This window comes from Tiliqua scincoides, chromosome 5, assembly GCF_035046505.1.
Source record: "Tiliqua scincoides isolate rTilSci1 chromosome 5, rTilSci1.hap2, whole genome shotgun sequence".
In the NCBI taxonomy this organism is placed as follows: Eukaryota; Metazoa; Chordata; class Lepidosauria; order Squamata; family Scincidae; genus Tiliqua; species Tiliqua scincoides.
The window spans coordinates 61,368,536-61,385,291 of record NC_089825.1 but is presented as its reverse complement, the minus strand read 5'-3'; the positions used below and the strand labels follow the sequence as shown (position 1 = coordinate 61,385,291).

At 44.3% G+C, this 16,756-nt stretch overlaps 1 protein-coding gene across 1 annotated transcript in view; it reads right to left on the bottom strand.

Annotated features, from left to right (window-relative positions):
- Nucleotides 1–11,450, bottom strand: part of VOPP1 (VOPP1 WW domain binding protein) — a 60,604-nt gene extending 49,154 nt beyond the window's left edge. Inside the window, exon 1 of the mRNA XM_066627859.1 lies at nucleotides 10,870–11,450. Within this exon, the coding sequence (XP_066483956.1) occupies nucleotides 10,870–10,920 (51 nt within the window). The 5' untranslated portion in view covers nucleotides 10,921–11,450. The remainder of the gene's footprint in view (nucleotides 1–10,869) is intronic.
- Nucleotides 11,451–16,756: the final 5,306 nt, after the last annotated feature.

Sequence of the window (16,756 nt, the reverse complement as noted above, 5' to 3'; positions counted from 1 at the left end):
GAAAGAATTAATTCACAGTTCAAATTTGAATAAATTTACATAAATGAATACATTAATAATAATAATAATAATAATAAAACTTTATTTTTATCCCGCCCTTCTCCCAAAAAGGGACCCAGGGCGGCTAACAACATATAAAACAAATTAAAACATAATTTCACAGATAAAAACATATTAAAAAACACATTAGCAGAACCCATAAAAACAGTAGTCAGAAGAGTCAGAATAAAAGAGCATAAAACAGCAGTTCTTAGAGGAATCGGGCCTGTAAAAAAGCAACTAAAAGATATATAAAAGATGTTAAAAAGGCCAGAACGTCAGAAGGCTTGGTTAAACAACAAGGTCTTCAGGCCTCGCCGAAAGGACTCAAGAGAGGGAGCCATTCTCAAGTCAAGGGGAAGGGAGTTCCACAACATTGGTGCCACTACTGAGAAGGCCCTATTTCTTGCCGCCGCCCCACGTACCTCCTTAGGCGGTGGCACTTGTAAAAAGGCCTTCTCTGATGACCTGAGAGGACGAGCTGGATTGTATGGGAGCTATATACATTAGATGTGGAACTTATAAGAATGAATGAAGATCTTGCAACAGCTCAAGGCCTATAAAAGGCCTTGCACAAAGCAAGGCCCGCCTTTCCTTCACTGCTGCTGCTACATCATAGACGTGCAATAGCAAGCAGTGGAGGGAGCCCTTGGACCACAGTTCACGCTAGAGGTTGAATAGTCACCTATGCTGAGAGCAATTGCGTTGGGCCAGCACAGGCTTCAGCAAGTTTCCGGAGAGCCAGAGGTTCACTTAAGACTGGGGGATCCCCGTGGGCCAGATTGGGAGTCTCCGAGGGCTGCAAGTGGCCCCTGGGCCAGGGTTTGGGCATGCCTGTTCTAGATCTATTTTTTTGTCTAGTGGAGGGGTGTCCAAAGTTTTTGGCAGGAGGGCCACATCATCTCTCTGACACTGTCTCAGGGGCCGGGGAAATAAATAATTAACTTACATTTACAAGTTGAATAAATTTACATAAGTTTACATAAATGACTATATTAAAGATGAACTTATATGAATGATTGAAGTTCTTGAAATAGCTCAAGGCCTGTAAAAGGCCTTGCACAAAGCAAGACTGGCCTTTCCTTTGCTGCCGCTACTGCATCACAGAGTGAAGCAGCAAGCAGTGGAGGAAGCCCTCAGCCCACAGCTCATGAGAGAGGTCAAACAGTCACCCTCACGCTGAGAGCAGATGCATCGGGCCAGTGCGCGCTCCAACAAATCTCCAGAGGCTCGTTGGAGACTGGGGGCTCCCTGAGGGCCGCATTGAGAAGCCTCGAGGGCCGCAAGTGGCCCCAGGGCCGGGGTTTGGGCACCCCTGGTCTAGTGGGTCGCAATAGATTATCATTTTAAAAAGTGGGTCCCAGAGCTAAAATGTTTGGGAAGCACTGCTCTAAACACAGAGAGAGGTTCTTAGCAAATGGTGCAGTGCAGAAAGGATACCCTGAAGACAAAAAGTCTGAATACAGTGGACCTTATCTGTGGGTTTGGCACCTGCAGATTTGACTCAGTGTGGATGCTGAGCCCGCATCAGGAGGACCTCCCAGATGCCACTGGACGTGCCTTCCAGTTGCAGGGAGGCTGCACATGACATCACTTTGCCTCAGAAGAGGCATGAACCTCTGCTATGAAGAGGCATGTCCAGTTTTTCAGCAAAAAAAAAATTCACAGAATTATCCACTGAATTATCTGCTGAATTTGTATCTGCGAGTGGTCTGAGAACTGATCTTGAGGGCCCACTGTACCTCTGTGTTAAACTATCAAATAGATTTTCCCCCCAAGGATAAAAAACCTGTCAAGTCAAAACAATTTTTTTCCAAGATGCGTAATTGGAGTAGTTACTCTCAAAGAGTTCTCTGAAATATATTCCTCTTTCAGTTCCTAAGATGTAACTACAAAGATAATCTTAAAAATAATAAAATGAACCGAAAACACAGTCTCATTCAAGGCTTTGGAAAACGCACAAATATTTATCAAAAATTGCTACTGACCTGAATAGATTTGCAATGTTATACTAAATTTATATATGAACAGAGGACAGAGAAAGAAAACTGGAAAAGATGCCCTGGAATTTAAGAATCCATGTGATTGATTCTTAAATCCCAGAATTAGAGTGATAGGAAAAGGGCTTCTCTTACTCTTCACCATACTCATCAGACAGAGTAGAGTGCTAACCAAAGTGATGTGCATTGAATGATCTTGAGGTCAAACTGAATCCCAGTCATTAAATCAATTTGACAGAGAGCATAAGGGTATGGGTAGCACAAGGAAGAAATGAACCTGACTTCTCTGCTTCTTGCTGGAACACCACACATCAAACTGTGCAGGAGTCACTTAACTGTGGTGCTATCCCACATGGTGCATGCACATGTGTGACAATTAGGTAGGAAAGACTCAGGCAGTCAACTCCTTCCAAGTGCTTACTATATTCTCTCTCTCTCTCTCTCTCTCAGCACAATAGGGAAGTGACTGTATGTGTGCAAGTGAACAGAGTCCCAAAAATATCACAACAAGGAACAAAAGATGCAGTATAAACAGAACCAGCGAGAATACCCATCCAATTTCAATCATAACCTGTGACCAGCACACATACACAGGAGTCGAGAGGATCCCATGAAAACTGGTACATTAATCTAGAACTGGTTCTTTAGGAACTGCTAGCAACAGATCATCATGAGGCCCCTTAACCTGCACATTATGTAGAAGGGCACAAACAGTGACCATGCCCTGAAGATCCCTTGGATGAAGCCTTTTATGGAGTCCATTTCTTCTGAACCTTCCCACATCCCTCAGGATCCACTGCTTACCACCAAGATCTTTGGAGGAGAACATACCAAGAGTCTGTAAAGGTCTGAGGAAGCTGCATACTACCTACTACTGCATGGGATGCCCAGGCAGACTGGAGGCAAAGTGAAGATGGCAACACTCTTGCTCATTTTTGAGATTTGGCAAGTGTTCAGCCATGCCATTAGCATGAACTCAGCATAATGGCTCTTTTCAGTTTTGATTTAATAGCACATTATAATACTTTCATCAAATAAATACAGGACAGCAGCAATTGTACAAGGACAATCAATTCGGAAAAACAGGAGTAGTTCCCAGTTGCACGGGTACCCTTTCCATTTCCTGCCACATGCTCACTTTCTCTGAAGGAAACTGCTCTTGCACACCACAAAACTGTCTGAACTACAGCCACGTTGTGTTGATTTGATGACATCTAAAAATATTCTAAAATGCTTTTTCTCTATCATCCTCCCTCTCTCCCCACCCATCCAAACTGCAAGGCTTCTCAGTTGTTTTATTTCCATGCGATCATGCTTAACATTTCCATGTGATATCTCTGCATGGAAAATATTAAAGTTGTACATTAAGTTCTTGGGGCACTGAATGCTTCAATCAGTCTTCACAGAAATTCTACAGCCAAATAAAGTGTCCTCTTTATTCTGCTGTTGAGCTTTACGTAACCATTGGAAACAGGATGCAGCCGCAATATTTTTTTAAGAAGTATAGAAAACAGAGTTCAGAAAGTGATTAAGAGCAAATTACAATAAAGGCATTCAAACCAGAGGGCCACTTAACAAACGTGCCTCCAGAAATCTACTTGGTGCTGAACATTTTTTGTTACAGAATATTTTTTAAGCCTCTAATTATTCAAAGGCCTAGCATTTTATTGTGTACATGTGTGCATCTTTAATGCATATGCCCCTTTTCATCCCAAAGGACCTTCATGTTATCCTCATTATTGAAAAGATCTGCTATGTATCTATTGATATACTGGTCCCTGAAAATGTTTGGCAACCATAATGCATCTGGATGAAGCAGACTGTAACAAAAGAGTTCATTTTAATCATAATCCAAAATGTGGTTGGTAGACCAGTCATCTGTGGCTTTCTATCAAGCCTGAAAAATGTGTAATCCAAAAAGTCAAAGACAAGCAATGTATTGGACATATGAAGATGCTGGATACCAAGGCAGACCACTGGTCAATTCAGTACTTAATTTCCATTATAAAAGAGCAAGTTATATGATAATCCTGGCCTGCTTGACATGGTTACTGCTGTTATCCAAGGGGAAACTTCTATTTTGAAAAGCAAAGTCTGCCTTGCTTGCAGTATCTACTTCCTGGTATGTCATCCAAATGGCAACCAAACCCTGGGCTGTCTTTTTACCTGTGCAGGCCATACCTACCTATTCATGTTTCATCAGCCTTAATTTCAGACTAGCCCAGAGAGAAGACAGTTATATTTTATTCTTGTAACTGTTAACTTCAATTAGCATGACAAATGGGACAGGTATTCTGCGCTGGGTCAGCTGAGACCGTTCTGCCAACCTCCAGGTGCTCACAGATTGGCGATCAGGGCTGAAAAGGAGAAAGAGCTTAAACTCTCCCCCTTGTGGCCTCTGAAGGAATCACAGAGATGCCTGTTAAGTTGAAGTGAGGCCCTAAAGTTGAGCTCTTGCTCCCCCCCCCCCCCCAATTCATTCGCTGGAGAGCTCCTTCTGCCAAACCAGGATGTGCCTGGCTCCAGCAGAAGAGACGCTACAGGTCTCTGGAGCCAGCTCAAGGTTCAGCCACCATCATTGCCGCTTCTATGCTTGAGTCAGCACTCCCGGGGCTCAGAAGGCAGCTCTCCCCAGAGCTGGTTCCATGGAGCCAAGTCCAGGGAGACATGCTGCAACTTCTCTGCTCAAGCCAGAATCTTGCTCTGAAGCCATGTTCCTGCAGCAGCACTCCCTTGAGTCAGCTTCCTGCTCAGTGGGTGAAATGGAAAGGGAAGAAGTCTTGTCTCTCTTTTTCCCCACTGCACAAAGAGTTTCAGTGTCCTGCTAGAATCTAGCCTAGAACCTTCTGTTTTGAGTGTCTCAGCTGTTTCTGTGCCCTTTTCTCTGGCTGGCAGCATACCAAGGGATTGTCCTCTAATGTCCCATAAAAGCAGTGACTCAGTATTAATCCAGGTTTTTTTTGCTTTGTGTTGCTTTGTTTTAATTCACAGAACACCAGTGACCAAAGATCTTTGCACCTAAAGACAGAGAGCCACAACTCAGATTTAAAAACTGTCAAGGTGAATACCACTAGCAACCATCCACTATTTGGTGCTCAGGAGGGCAATCAGTGAAATAAACAGGCCTTTTCAATCAGGAAAGGCTGTGTCTATATACTGATCTATAGTTTTCATGGTTTTTACAGAAAACGTCTCCCTCAGGGTCGCTCTCACAATTTTATCATAAAAACCAGTTCCTAACATTCTGTCAAACTTTAGAATACAGTAACCAAAAAACTGAACTTGTGGTGCAGATGAAGAGGTGGTGCTACATGGAAAAGAACAGGATTGATTCTCAGTAGCTGGGATCACTGGGGCACAAAGTAGCAGCATCGGAGAATCCTCAGTGGTGCACATGGGGCATGAAGTCGCAGCATCCCCTTGTGCATCCCTGAGGATTCTCCAGCATAAATGACTGCTATTCACTCATGCAGGGAAAAGTCAAAACATTGCACTTGGAGGCACTGTAGAAGCAAGAGCAAAAATCCTGCCTCCCATTCCGTAATCATCTGTGAGAGGCCACAGTGGAGTGCAATGTGCCTCTAACAGCACACTGAATGGGCATATCCTATACCAGCACCCAGGGATCTGTGCAACATACAAGCCCACTCGTGTCACGTAAGAAGCCCATAATAGAGAGGCATCTTACCAGGACTTAACAAATGCTACCTACGCATACAGCATATAAGCCAGACAAAGGTGAAGAATGTTTAGTTTCCGAAGAAAGAACTTAGGTTCAAAGAGCCATTTCTAAAAAGAAGCTAGGCCTGGAAGCCATACTCTCCAAGAAGTATGGGAACAGACTGGGGTTAATTTGGCAATAAGTCACTTTACATATGCAGCATTTCAAAAGCTAACCCCTCGAATTGAAACAAGGTCTGTCGCAGGAACCCAAAAACACATGCATGAAATATTAACAACTCATCCCCAAACAGTCCATTTATTTTAGTTATCCCATTAAAACCTATGGGAGTACTGTGGGATTGCTCTTAAATGGATTGCACACATTGCAACCTTAATCTTCTGTTGCTCTGTCATGCAATTTGCTCTGCAATCTATTTCTGTCCTTAAAAGGGGGGAGCAGAAGGACAGCTATTAAGTTCCTAGTGGTTCAGGGAGTTTCTGGTACTGAGCTAAGGTAAATGCTTGTATGGACGGGACATTTGTTTCTCTGTTTCACTGCCCAAGGAACAAAACAGCAGAGAGATTATGCCCCTGTGGCTAGGATGTTAACGCTTCATGGAGAACTATAAATCACTTCTAATCTCCACAGGCAGGTCATAAAAGGATGCAGGAAATGGAACATTGATCTCTGCATCTCATACTCATGGACAAGACTTTCACATCCCAAAAAGAAACCGTCTTCCCAGTTTTCTGCAACTGGAGCAAGTAGGCGAGCTATCCCACTACTTTCTAGCACCTCTTTTCATGCTAAGAATAGGCACATGGATTGCGCCTATGATCCAGGTCATGTGTGAAAATCCAGGATCTCAAGCTGACCATGAAGGAGTTACATGTTGCTTCCAGTTTTCCCTACCCAAGCAGCATATTCAGTCAGCAACTCTCCCATTGGTGAACTCAAGAGTACAGTAGACTGATCCAGCAATCTGCATGGTCAAGAATGTGCTAGTGATCAGCCATCAATAGGATGTACAGTATTTGCACATTACAGATACACAAATAATAAACAGAGGGTAGGCTTGGAGGTGATCTGGGCTCCTCCTAGGAATGGAAAAGGGAAGTTCAATACTTAAGCCTCCTACTCTTATGTTTACAAAATGGGAGAGTGAGATAAACATTACACTACAGAATCTTTTTCTTACTAATGTTTTGTAAAGTATTGCCTCATATGCCTGTGCAGTACAGTGGCTGGGGTGTTGATCTATACCTAGGAATGCTGGTTTTCAATCATAGCTCACAAGGAACTTTCTAAAGACTGCTTCACATGCCACAGCAGAAGACAGAGCCCACTGAATCAAAAGGTTTAAGGGCTGCACCTAAATCTGAACAGAAAACAGAACAGTTCGGTGCAGTGGTTAGAGGGTCAAACTAGGTCCCGGGGGGCTTCAGTTCTCCACTCAGCCAGGAGGCCCCCTGAGTTACCTTGGGACAATCACTATCAATCAGTCTAACCTACCTCACAAGATTGTTGTGGAAATGAGAAGAGACTAATATATACCATTCAACTCCTTGGAGGAAGGGCAAGATAGCAACATAATAAATAAAATAAAGAGATCAGGCAGATATAAGTCAAATATTCCTCTAACAAGACAATCTTTATGTCAGTCAATGTGGTAGTTCAGTCTCCCAGATGCATCACAGCTAGAGTTCTAAAAGTGTCACATTAAAATCTATGAGAGTACCTCAGCACTCTCCTAAGTTCCACTACAATCTGGCAGTGGTTTTCGTTTTGTTTATTGTTAATACTACCCAATTACTTAACATGGTAGTGTTAATGGAGGTGGTGTGCTACTACAATATGTAACAAAAAAGAAAGAAACACATTATGCAAGACCTACATAAGGAAAAGCACTTTAAAAAGCCAGATGGCCCATACAAGGCACCCTGGCAAACACACAGAAAGCCCTATTACATGCAATATAAGCTCCTTCTCTAATACAATCTTCCCTAACATATTGTACATGGCTAAATAAAGACACCCAGCAGGCCTTGCAGTGAAAAATGCTCTGCTTTTGACCTGTTTACCACCCATAAACAAGAAGAAATGTGTACTGTTCAGATCTTAAACTGAGCCAGCTGCTGGACCTATAAACTAATTTGAATGGCTGGAGTACCATTTTTTGGAGCCAAATCCACCATGGCCATCCAGCCACCAATTAACTGCAGAGGAAAGGAAGGGATAACAGAAGACTGTCCTCTGCCTCCTACCCCACCCTCTAAAGGCCCTACTTTAGTTTTTTAAAGCTCTCTCCAAATCAGTTTTGTAACTAGCCATTTGGCTTGTAATCTGCTGCAAGTATCATATCTCCAGGTCACCAGGTAGTGGTCTTCTCTCTCACAATCTGGGTCAATCTATACTGTATATCAGCATTTCTCAACAAGTTTGTCTATCGCTATTCCACTTTGCATGGTCCACCTATTGGAAGTACTACTGGAAGCAACCAGTGATGATTTCATCTCCAGTTACTTCCTGGTTGGGAGACCAGATACAGTGTGACAAATACTGGTAAGAGGCTCAGGGTGAATGGAAGGCGAAAAGCACATGCTGAAGCTCAGTCTGCTGAGCTGAGCCTCCTATCGCTGCTTGTTGCGTTGCTGATCTCACTGCCAGGTTCCAGGGGTCTGGGGGTCCTGCGCATACCACTGGACACCACCTCAAGTACCACCTTGAGAAACACTACTCTATATTATGTTAAGATAGTACTTAGAGCGGTTGTCTAACAAACAGAAGTGGGAGGGGATTCCAGATTAGGACCATGGCATGGGGGGAGGTTTTAACTTCCTGTCCCAGTCTGGATCAGGCCCCCCCACAGCTGCCATTTCTCACTGGAACCAAGAAAGTTCCCATTGGCATTAACACCAGCTTTCCTTCCCAGAGCAAACAGCAGCTGTGGAAGGAAGCAGTCCAGAACAGGACCGTGGCAAGGAAAAAGAGATAAAGTCTCCTCCCCACCCCCATAATTTACTAGATTGTAAAGAGAAGCACAACACCTTCAATGACACGCTGAATGCAACCTACAGTTTGTCTTTCTTTCCTTCCTTGCAAAACTGCTTTTGAAATTTCAGTAAGAATAGCACTTGGGTGATCGGGGAAAAGGAGCACATGAGAAAAAGGTTAAATGTCATCTCAAAAAAAAAAACGGGGGGAGGACAACGCACAAAGAGCAGCTGGTCAAACTGGAATTCACTTTAATTCCAGTCTTGTTCGATGGTAAGCAATCTTTCCCAAGAGCATATTTTAAAAAATTCATAAAAGGCAGAATCCCAAGCAATAGGGTCACCTGGGGTGAGAAAGCAGCAAGGGAAAGAAAGTGTTATCCCCCCCACTGTTTATTCATTCTGGATTGTCCCTTCAGAACTGCCATCTACCAAGGAAAACAAAACCATACTGGGATTCTAACATACCCAAAACACACAGTTAGCCTCTCAGCCATGTAGCAAATTGAGCAGCCCTGAATAAATCACTACTTCTCATCTCTGGGTCTAATACTGGGTAATATCAGTTCAGTACAGAAATTCTTCTAAAGTTTGATCTTGGCACTGGAATTTGTTAAGAAACAAGAACATCTTAGAGCATGTGAAGAGTGCATTTCCTTTACCATTCGAGTCACTCAACCTATCCTTGCCTACCAGAGACTGGAGCAAGGTTTCCAGGAAGATTTAAACCCCAGGCCCTCTTTATTTAAAAAAGTTATCACCAAGACTAAACGATGTAATGATTACAGTGGGGGATACACAAGGCAAGAATTAGAAGCTGTTTGTTTATTAGAAAATGTGTCAGCTACTCTTCAGCATAGAGCTCCCTGGATAATCTACAATCAATTGATTAATCCAATAAAGTACTTTAAGTACTATAGAAATGGTTCGTAGTAAGAATGCTGCCCCTGTGAAGCTTTCACTCTGCATTTCTGAGGACTCCTTGCTGTAATAATACTCATTTGTAATACACAGAATGCTCACATTTTCTCTGTAAATAAAAATCCATTGTGGCCCAAGGCAGCAGCAAAAACACCACCAAAGAAAATGATAAACTACCTCACAGCAGATTCAACAATGAAACTGCACTTAAGGTCTTTTGAGCCGGAGAGTTCAGACCACAATCTGATCTCCAGGGAGTTGAGCACCAGCAACTACTAATAAGGTTAAGAATCAGCCATCACATCTATGAACTATGGCTTCCAAAGCAGTTAGGCCTAGGGCCAAATGGCACATTGTACACAATGGCCTGTAACTTTTTTTTTTTTTTAAATTAAAATCATTCATGAGAAGTTCACCCCTTGAGGAGAGCACTGGCAGGAGGAGAGGATGCTTGGCCCTTTCCTCTTGGCCTGTTCCACTCAAGCTTGCCTTCCCAAGCTGCTTTCTTTCTGCAGGGGGAAAAAGGGGGGATGTGTGTTCCTCAGAAGAGGAAAATGGGGGAAGTGATTAAAAGGTTAGGGTTTTGATCAAACAGTTAAGGGTTAAGCAGCTGCTTCTCCCTCAACTGGTACCCTGCTTGCCATTCCAGCCTCCCACTTCTTTAAAATGAAAAGTTGGTAGAAAGTTATGTGAAACATGCAGCTGGGCCCACGCTCAAGGGGTAAACCTGTGTCTGAACTGTACCACTTGAGACTTACATGATGGAAGCTCTTGCATCATTTCAAGAAACACAAAAACCACCAACAAGTAAAAACTCACACATGGGAAAAACCTGTATCTAGCCTGATGGTTTCTCCTTAGCACATAGTATTCTATAAACAGGACATGTGTGCACACAGAAAATTCTGTGAACCCCATCCCTTAAGTCTCAAGTGGTACACCCCTGACACAGGTTTTATTTTTCCACCTACTCACGAAACAGGCCTGACTCTCAGAAGTGGTCACATCATCCAGCCCCAATTCCTTAGCTCCCCCAACAAGACTTCCATGTGGCTTCAAGGGAGTCAACAACTTGTGGGTGGCAGGCAGACCACCTTGGAGTGGAAAGATCTATTTATAAACACGAGTACGACTGGTTTAAGAAAAAAGGCACTAAATTAACCCATCTCTGCCCAGCCACACATAGGATCCCTGTTGCGTAAACGCAACACTGGGCAGAAAGGGCTTCAGAGGCTTCCTGCAGGCGGCTTACCTCCAGGCACAGAGAGAGCAGCAAGAACATCCCCTGCTGGAAAGGGCTCATTTCTCCCACTCTCAGCTGGCCCCGTACCGCCCCTGCTCAGATGCGCTCGGAGACCGGCCCGGGCAGAGTCATCGCAGGGAGCAGCACCCCTCCGGCCCCTTCCAGGGCCAGGAGGAGAGCGGGCGGTCCAGGGGTGGAGAGGGGAGAGCGAAGGTGCCAGACAAAGGGGTCCCCCGAGAGCGGAGCTTCTGGGCGGGCAGAGGAGGAGACTCCTCTCGCTCAAGGAAGCCCACGCGGATCCCAGAGGCAGGCGGCGGGCACGCGGCACTCCCACGCCGGCTGCTCCCAGCGCCCCCTCTGGGCTCGATCTGGCTTCCCTCCGGCGCGGGCTCGAGAGGGCGGGCGGCTCCGGGGGCGCTTCCCAACGCCCGGCGAGGACGGATCCAGACGCGGCCACGCCGTACAAAGAGGCCGGAGCAGGTCCCTCTCGGAGCGGCAGGGTCGGGCTTGGAAGCTGAGCGGAGGACCCGCCCCGCAGGACCCGCCAGTGCCGTCCTCCCCGGCGGGGAGCGCTCCAAACACGGGCGGCCTGGAGAAGACGCACGCCGGAGGAGGCCACGCTGGAAGCGAGCAGCAGCCGCGTCCGAGGGGCGGGTGGCTGCGTCCCTCCTCGGAAGAGCCACGTCCTGCTTGCGATCCGGGGCGGCTTAAAGAGACAGAGAGGCGGGATTTGCTCCAGCCTTTCCCTGCGCGTTTCAACGCGGGGGAGGGGGTCGCCAAGGCCAGTCTATGAGCCCAAGCCTAGGCATGCTTACTCAGAAGTAAATCCCATTAGAGTCAATGGGGCTTACTCCCAGGTAAGTGTGGATAGGATTGCAGCCTCACAGCCCAAGCCTAGGCATGCCTACTCAGAAGTAAATCCCATTAGAGTCAATGGGGCTTACTCCTAGGTAAGTGTGGATAGGATTGCAGCCTCACAGCGCAATCCTAGGCATGTCTACTCAGAAGTAAGTCCCATTAGACAATGGGGCTTACTCCTAGGTAAGTGTGGATAGATTGCAACCTGTGTTGCTCTTCTGCTTAAGACACAATTCCAAACCACATTTCACAACAAAGCACTCCAAACGTATTATTAACAGTACTTATATACCACTTTTCAACTGAAAGTTCACAAAGCAGTTTACAGAGAAAATCAAATAATTAATGGCTTCCTGTCCCAAAAGGGCTCACAATCTAAAAGATGCAAAAGAACATCAGCAGATATCCACTAGAAAAGACACTACTGGGGTGAGGAGAGCAGTTACTCTTCCCTTGCTAAATAAAAAAGGAGCACCCATATGAAGAAGTGCCTCTTAGCCGGTTAGCAGGAGTAGTTGCATCCTTAGTAAATATATAGCAGCTGAAGGCGATGGTTTGGGGACAGGGCACACATGTGCACACACATAGTAGTCAGTGAGGAAAGGGTACAAGTACAGTTTCTGTTTACGCCAGGACTCAGCACATGCTTTTGAGACCAATCTTAGTATCTCAGGGCACAATCCTAACCAACTTTCCAGCACTGGTATAGTTGTGCTAGTGGGGCATGTGCTGCATCCTGCAGTTGGAGGGGCAGTCACAGAGCATGTTGGTGATCTTCAGGGTTATATGTTAGCTTCTGAGCTGGAATGTTTTCTCTTGTCATTTGAAGTTTATTAATTACTAGGTGAGAACAGTGATGTCACTTTCTGATTGATGATGTCACTTCTGGCCATGACATCACTTCCAGGTTCATGGCATCACTTCTGGTGGGTCCTGGACAGATTGTCATTCTCAGAATTGGGTCCCAGGCTAAAACATCTGAGAACCACTGCTCTAAGCATCTGCAGAATGTCTGTTGAGTCATCATAGCTACATAGGTGTATTACGTCTGATATTACAGAACTTTCCCTCTAGGCAGGCTCAATCTTTAATAAGCCAGGTTTTTAGATTGCACCTTCTGTTCTACAAAGTTTGTGATATCAAGACAAAAAGGACTGGATGGAGACATGCTGTCAGCTGGATGCTCTGCTAATATATTTATGATGAATCCCTTTGCTTATTGCGGCCTGCATAGTTCAAAAAAAAGGGTGTAATTATAAAGCCCACAACTGGATTGATAAAAATACTTAAATCAAAACTGTATGTTTTGCATTACAGCCTCTCCAGAAAGGTTGAGAACACACACACACACACACACACCCCAGCCCATTTTAGGAAATAAACACTGGGTAAGGAAGAGAGGAGAACATCAGAGCAAAGGGAGCTGAGATCTGTGAGGATGAAGAGCAAGAAAGACACTCGCAGGGAGAGAATGGGAGGCACAGGAATAGGACAAATGTAGTCAAGAAGGGAATAGAGGGCAACAATTAGCCCTGTTCTCACCAAGAGCAAATGAGGTGATACACCTGTTTCTGGACTACACCATTTCAGACTGCAAGTGACTGAATATTCCTCCATACCAGTTTGTTGGCCTGTATGCAATTGAAGCATGTTCAGGCTGACCAGTCTCCCAGTTGTAGACTGGTATAATTTGATTCTGGGCTTGCTTCACTTCACACTGTGGTAGATCTCTGTTAACCTGATTAGATTCAGTGGAAGTCCAAGAGGAATAAAAAAGATGTGAGAGCAAAGTCCAGGTTTGAATGTCTCCCTTTAAAAAAACCACAAACTTTCTAACGAGGTCTTTCTTCATTTAAAGTAGTACTAATTTCCTGCTGCCACTATCATGAATCTTCTGCTGCCTGTGCTCCCCCCCCCCCTTACCTCTAGTCCTTTTAGCTTGAGGAGCTCATTAAATGGGTTTGAAAAATGCCTCTGTTCCCTGGGAATTATAAGCCAAGTGTTTCCTAGCTCCTGCCTTGCAGCCAGCCACGTCTCTTGAATCTGTATGACTGGAAACATACGCAGTCTGTCATTTCTCAAAGAAATAAACGCACATTTATAAACACAACATTCCAAAATATAAAAATGGTAACGTAGATTCCAATACATTATAAGAGAAAAAGCTTCTGGTTTTGATTTTCAAGCCTTGATTCTTGGTAGTTTACAAAGATGATCAAGGGGTTTGTTCGCCATTTGACTCAGTTCATTGTTATGGGCTGCTTGTGTTGTGGGAATAATTTATTTTGAAACCTTCTTTTAAAAAATCCTATCTTATGCAGCAGGGAAAAGCATTTTAGCATCCTTGATACCTCTTGGGTAAATATCAATTTGCAGACTCATTGGGATTGTAGATTTTCTACTCTGGTCATAATTGTAAATTATGACCATAATTCTACTCTGGTCATATATTTTGAGGCTTATGTTGTTTTACTTTCTAGTGACATGAATTATGTATCACCTTTGGTTGCCCTGAGGGTGTCCCTAACATGGCAACTTGCATATCAACTCACACTTCAGTTCTAGAAAGAAAAAAAGATGGTTGGTGCACCTTGTTTAGTGTTTTCCAATCCAAAGCACATTTTTTGTTTTTGTTTTTTTCTGAATTATTAGAGACACACTGCACTTTTACACTCCAAAAGGCACATATGTTCTCGGTCTGGTCCCAGGGCCAGCCTATGACCTCCTAGAGCCTGAGGTGGCATGCCAAATGCTGCTCCCCTCCTTACTTGGGGATGTTATTATTATTATTTTTCACATTTTTATACCACCCTGCCACCAAGGTGCTCAGGATGGTGTACATAGTTCCTCCCCTTCTTTTGTCCTCACAACAACCCTGTGAAGAGGGTTAGGCTGAAAGAGAGTGACCGGTCCAAGTTCACCCAAGAAGCTTCATGGTTGAGCAGGGATTTGCACCTGGATCTTCCAGGTTGAAGTCCAACTCCAAAACCACTACACCATCCTGGCTGTGTTCCACCTATGGGCAGATAGAGATGGATGCAACCCTCCCCCCCCAGCGCATCTGCTGCCTGAAGTATCTGCCTCAGCCAGTCAGTTGACCTCAAGGATTGACTGGTCCTGCCTAGAGCAATGGACAGATATTTTCCTTTTAAGTACCAGATTACGCTGTTGATATTGCCTCTTTTTTCCCCAGTCAGTCAAAGTTCAGGAACATTGAGCAATGGATGTTTTCACAACATGAAGAAATTAGGTAGTGGAAGTTTTTCTCAGAATTTTATATCCATGCCAGCAGTAATCTAGCTAGAGGGGGTGCAAAGCACTAAGTTTTGCATGGCGCCACACTCTGGGGTGCAAGTGACCCCTCCCTCTCCCTTTCAGAGCCATTCAGGGCCACCAGAACAATATGGGGAAGACGGCCTCCAGCTATTGCACAGTGAATTGAAAATGTCTTGACTATTTGCATTTGAACGAATGGCTTATAAATGGCAATTACGGATGGATATATTTGAGAACATTTGGAAAACGTTTCTCAATTTACATATATAATCAATTATTTAATTTTCTGTTATTATTTATATACACCATAGATGACACTCAGCATATGATGTGGTGTCATCATGCTGTACATTACCCATCCTTGCCCTTGGTCGCCATTTCTGCACATTAATCAAAGAAGTGTGAAATTGAAGTTGAAGACACAGAAAAACTAAAATTGCCAGCTTCTTCCAGTAGGGCTTCTGTACCTTTTAACAACTGCAAAACAGACAGACTTTCAGCCATGGAACTTTTTCAGGCATGCAGCAGGAAGGATAAAAAAAACAACCTTTGCCTACTGAAATTCTGCTTGCTATGAAGGGGGGGAAAGTACTTTATAAATTAGAAAGATGTGGATTCAAAAGTGCCCTGCTGCTAGTACAAAGCTCAGCATAATGAGTCATCATCCAATAACCAAGCAAGTTAATCTGTTTTGGGTTGTTGATAACTTTTTATTTTAATCTGCACATTTGCAAAATCATTTCCAAAAACTACCCTGCCTAGTTGAGATACTATAATATGCTAGCATTACTAGAAGATGGGAGAGGAAAAATGCACTGAAAACCTATAGGGTAAAACCAGGAAGGTGGTGTTGGTTGTTATAGTGCCATCAGCAGCATTTGTAGCACTTTACAGGTCCAAGGAGCTTACTATCTAAATATAGACAAGAAAGGGGAGAATAGTTTTACTAGTGCTGCAATTTTCAACCACTGTGCCATGTCACATTGGTGTTCTGTGAATGGTCTGTAAATGTGCCAAGGAGTTTGGGGGAGAGTCATATATTCAGGGGTGGGCAAACTTTTGACTTTGGGGATCATGGACCTTTAACAATTGTCATCTCACAGATAACAAGCTGTACCTGCTGAAATACCCTCTCCTACACAATTGTTAAAGGTCTAGGATCCCTAAAGTTGAAAGTTTGCCCACCCCTGCATATATTAGTAGGGCAATCGGGGGATGTGAGCTCCCAGCCTGCAATGCAGTGTGCCTTGTCAATTATCAAAAAACAGATGGTGTGCCTTGACAATTTTAGCACCCTCTCAGTATGCCATGAGATGAAAAGGGTTGAAAATCACTGGGCTAGCTAATAGGGCCAAACCAGACGTTACTTTAAGGACACCATTTGGCCCAGTGTGTTTGTGTAAAAAGTAGCCCGGGAAGGCACAACCAAGTTGAAACTGTGACATCAGGGAGCAGATTCCACCCTTTGCCCATGCCATGTTCTCGACCTGAATCTCCCTCACTTTTACTGTCATTTGCCTTGGGAAGGAAGCTGCCATTGTTTGTGCTGAGGCTGTTCTTTAATATTTTTAGAAGACTATGGGGGAAATGATATGGGTAAATAGGATGCAGTCAGAGATGAGGCTTGTAGGTTTCAGTAAGGACCCCCTATTAAGCCCTATTGGTAGTTTTAGACAAGCCACTACTTCAGCTTGAACCAGCCCAATAACAATACAGGCGTGTCCCCTAATCCACAAGAGTTCCATTCTGGAACTTCTTGTGG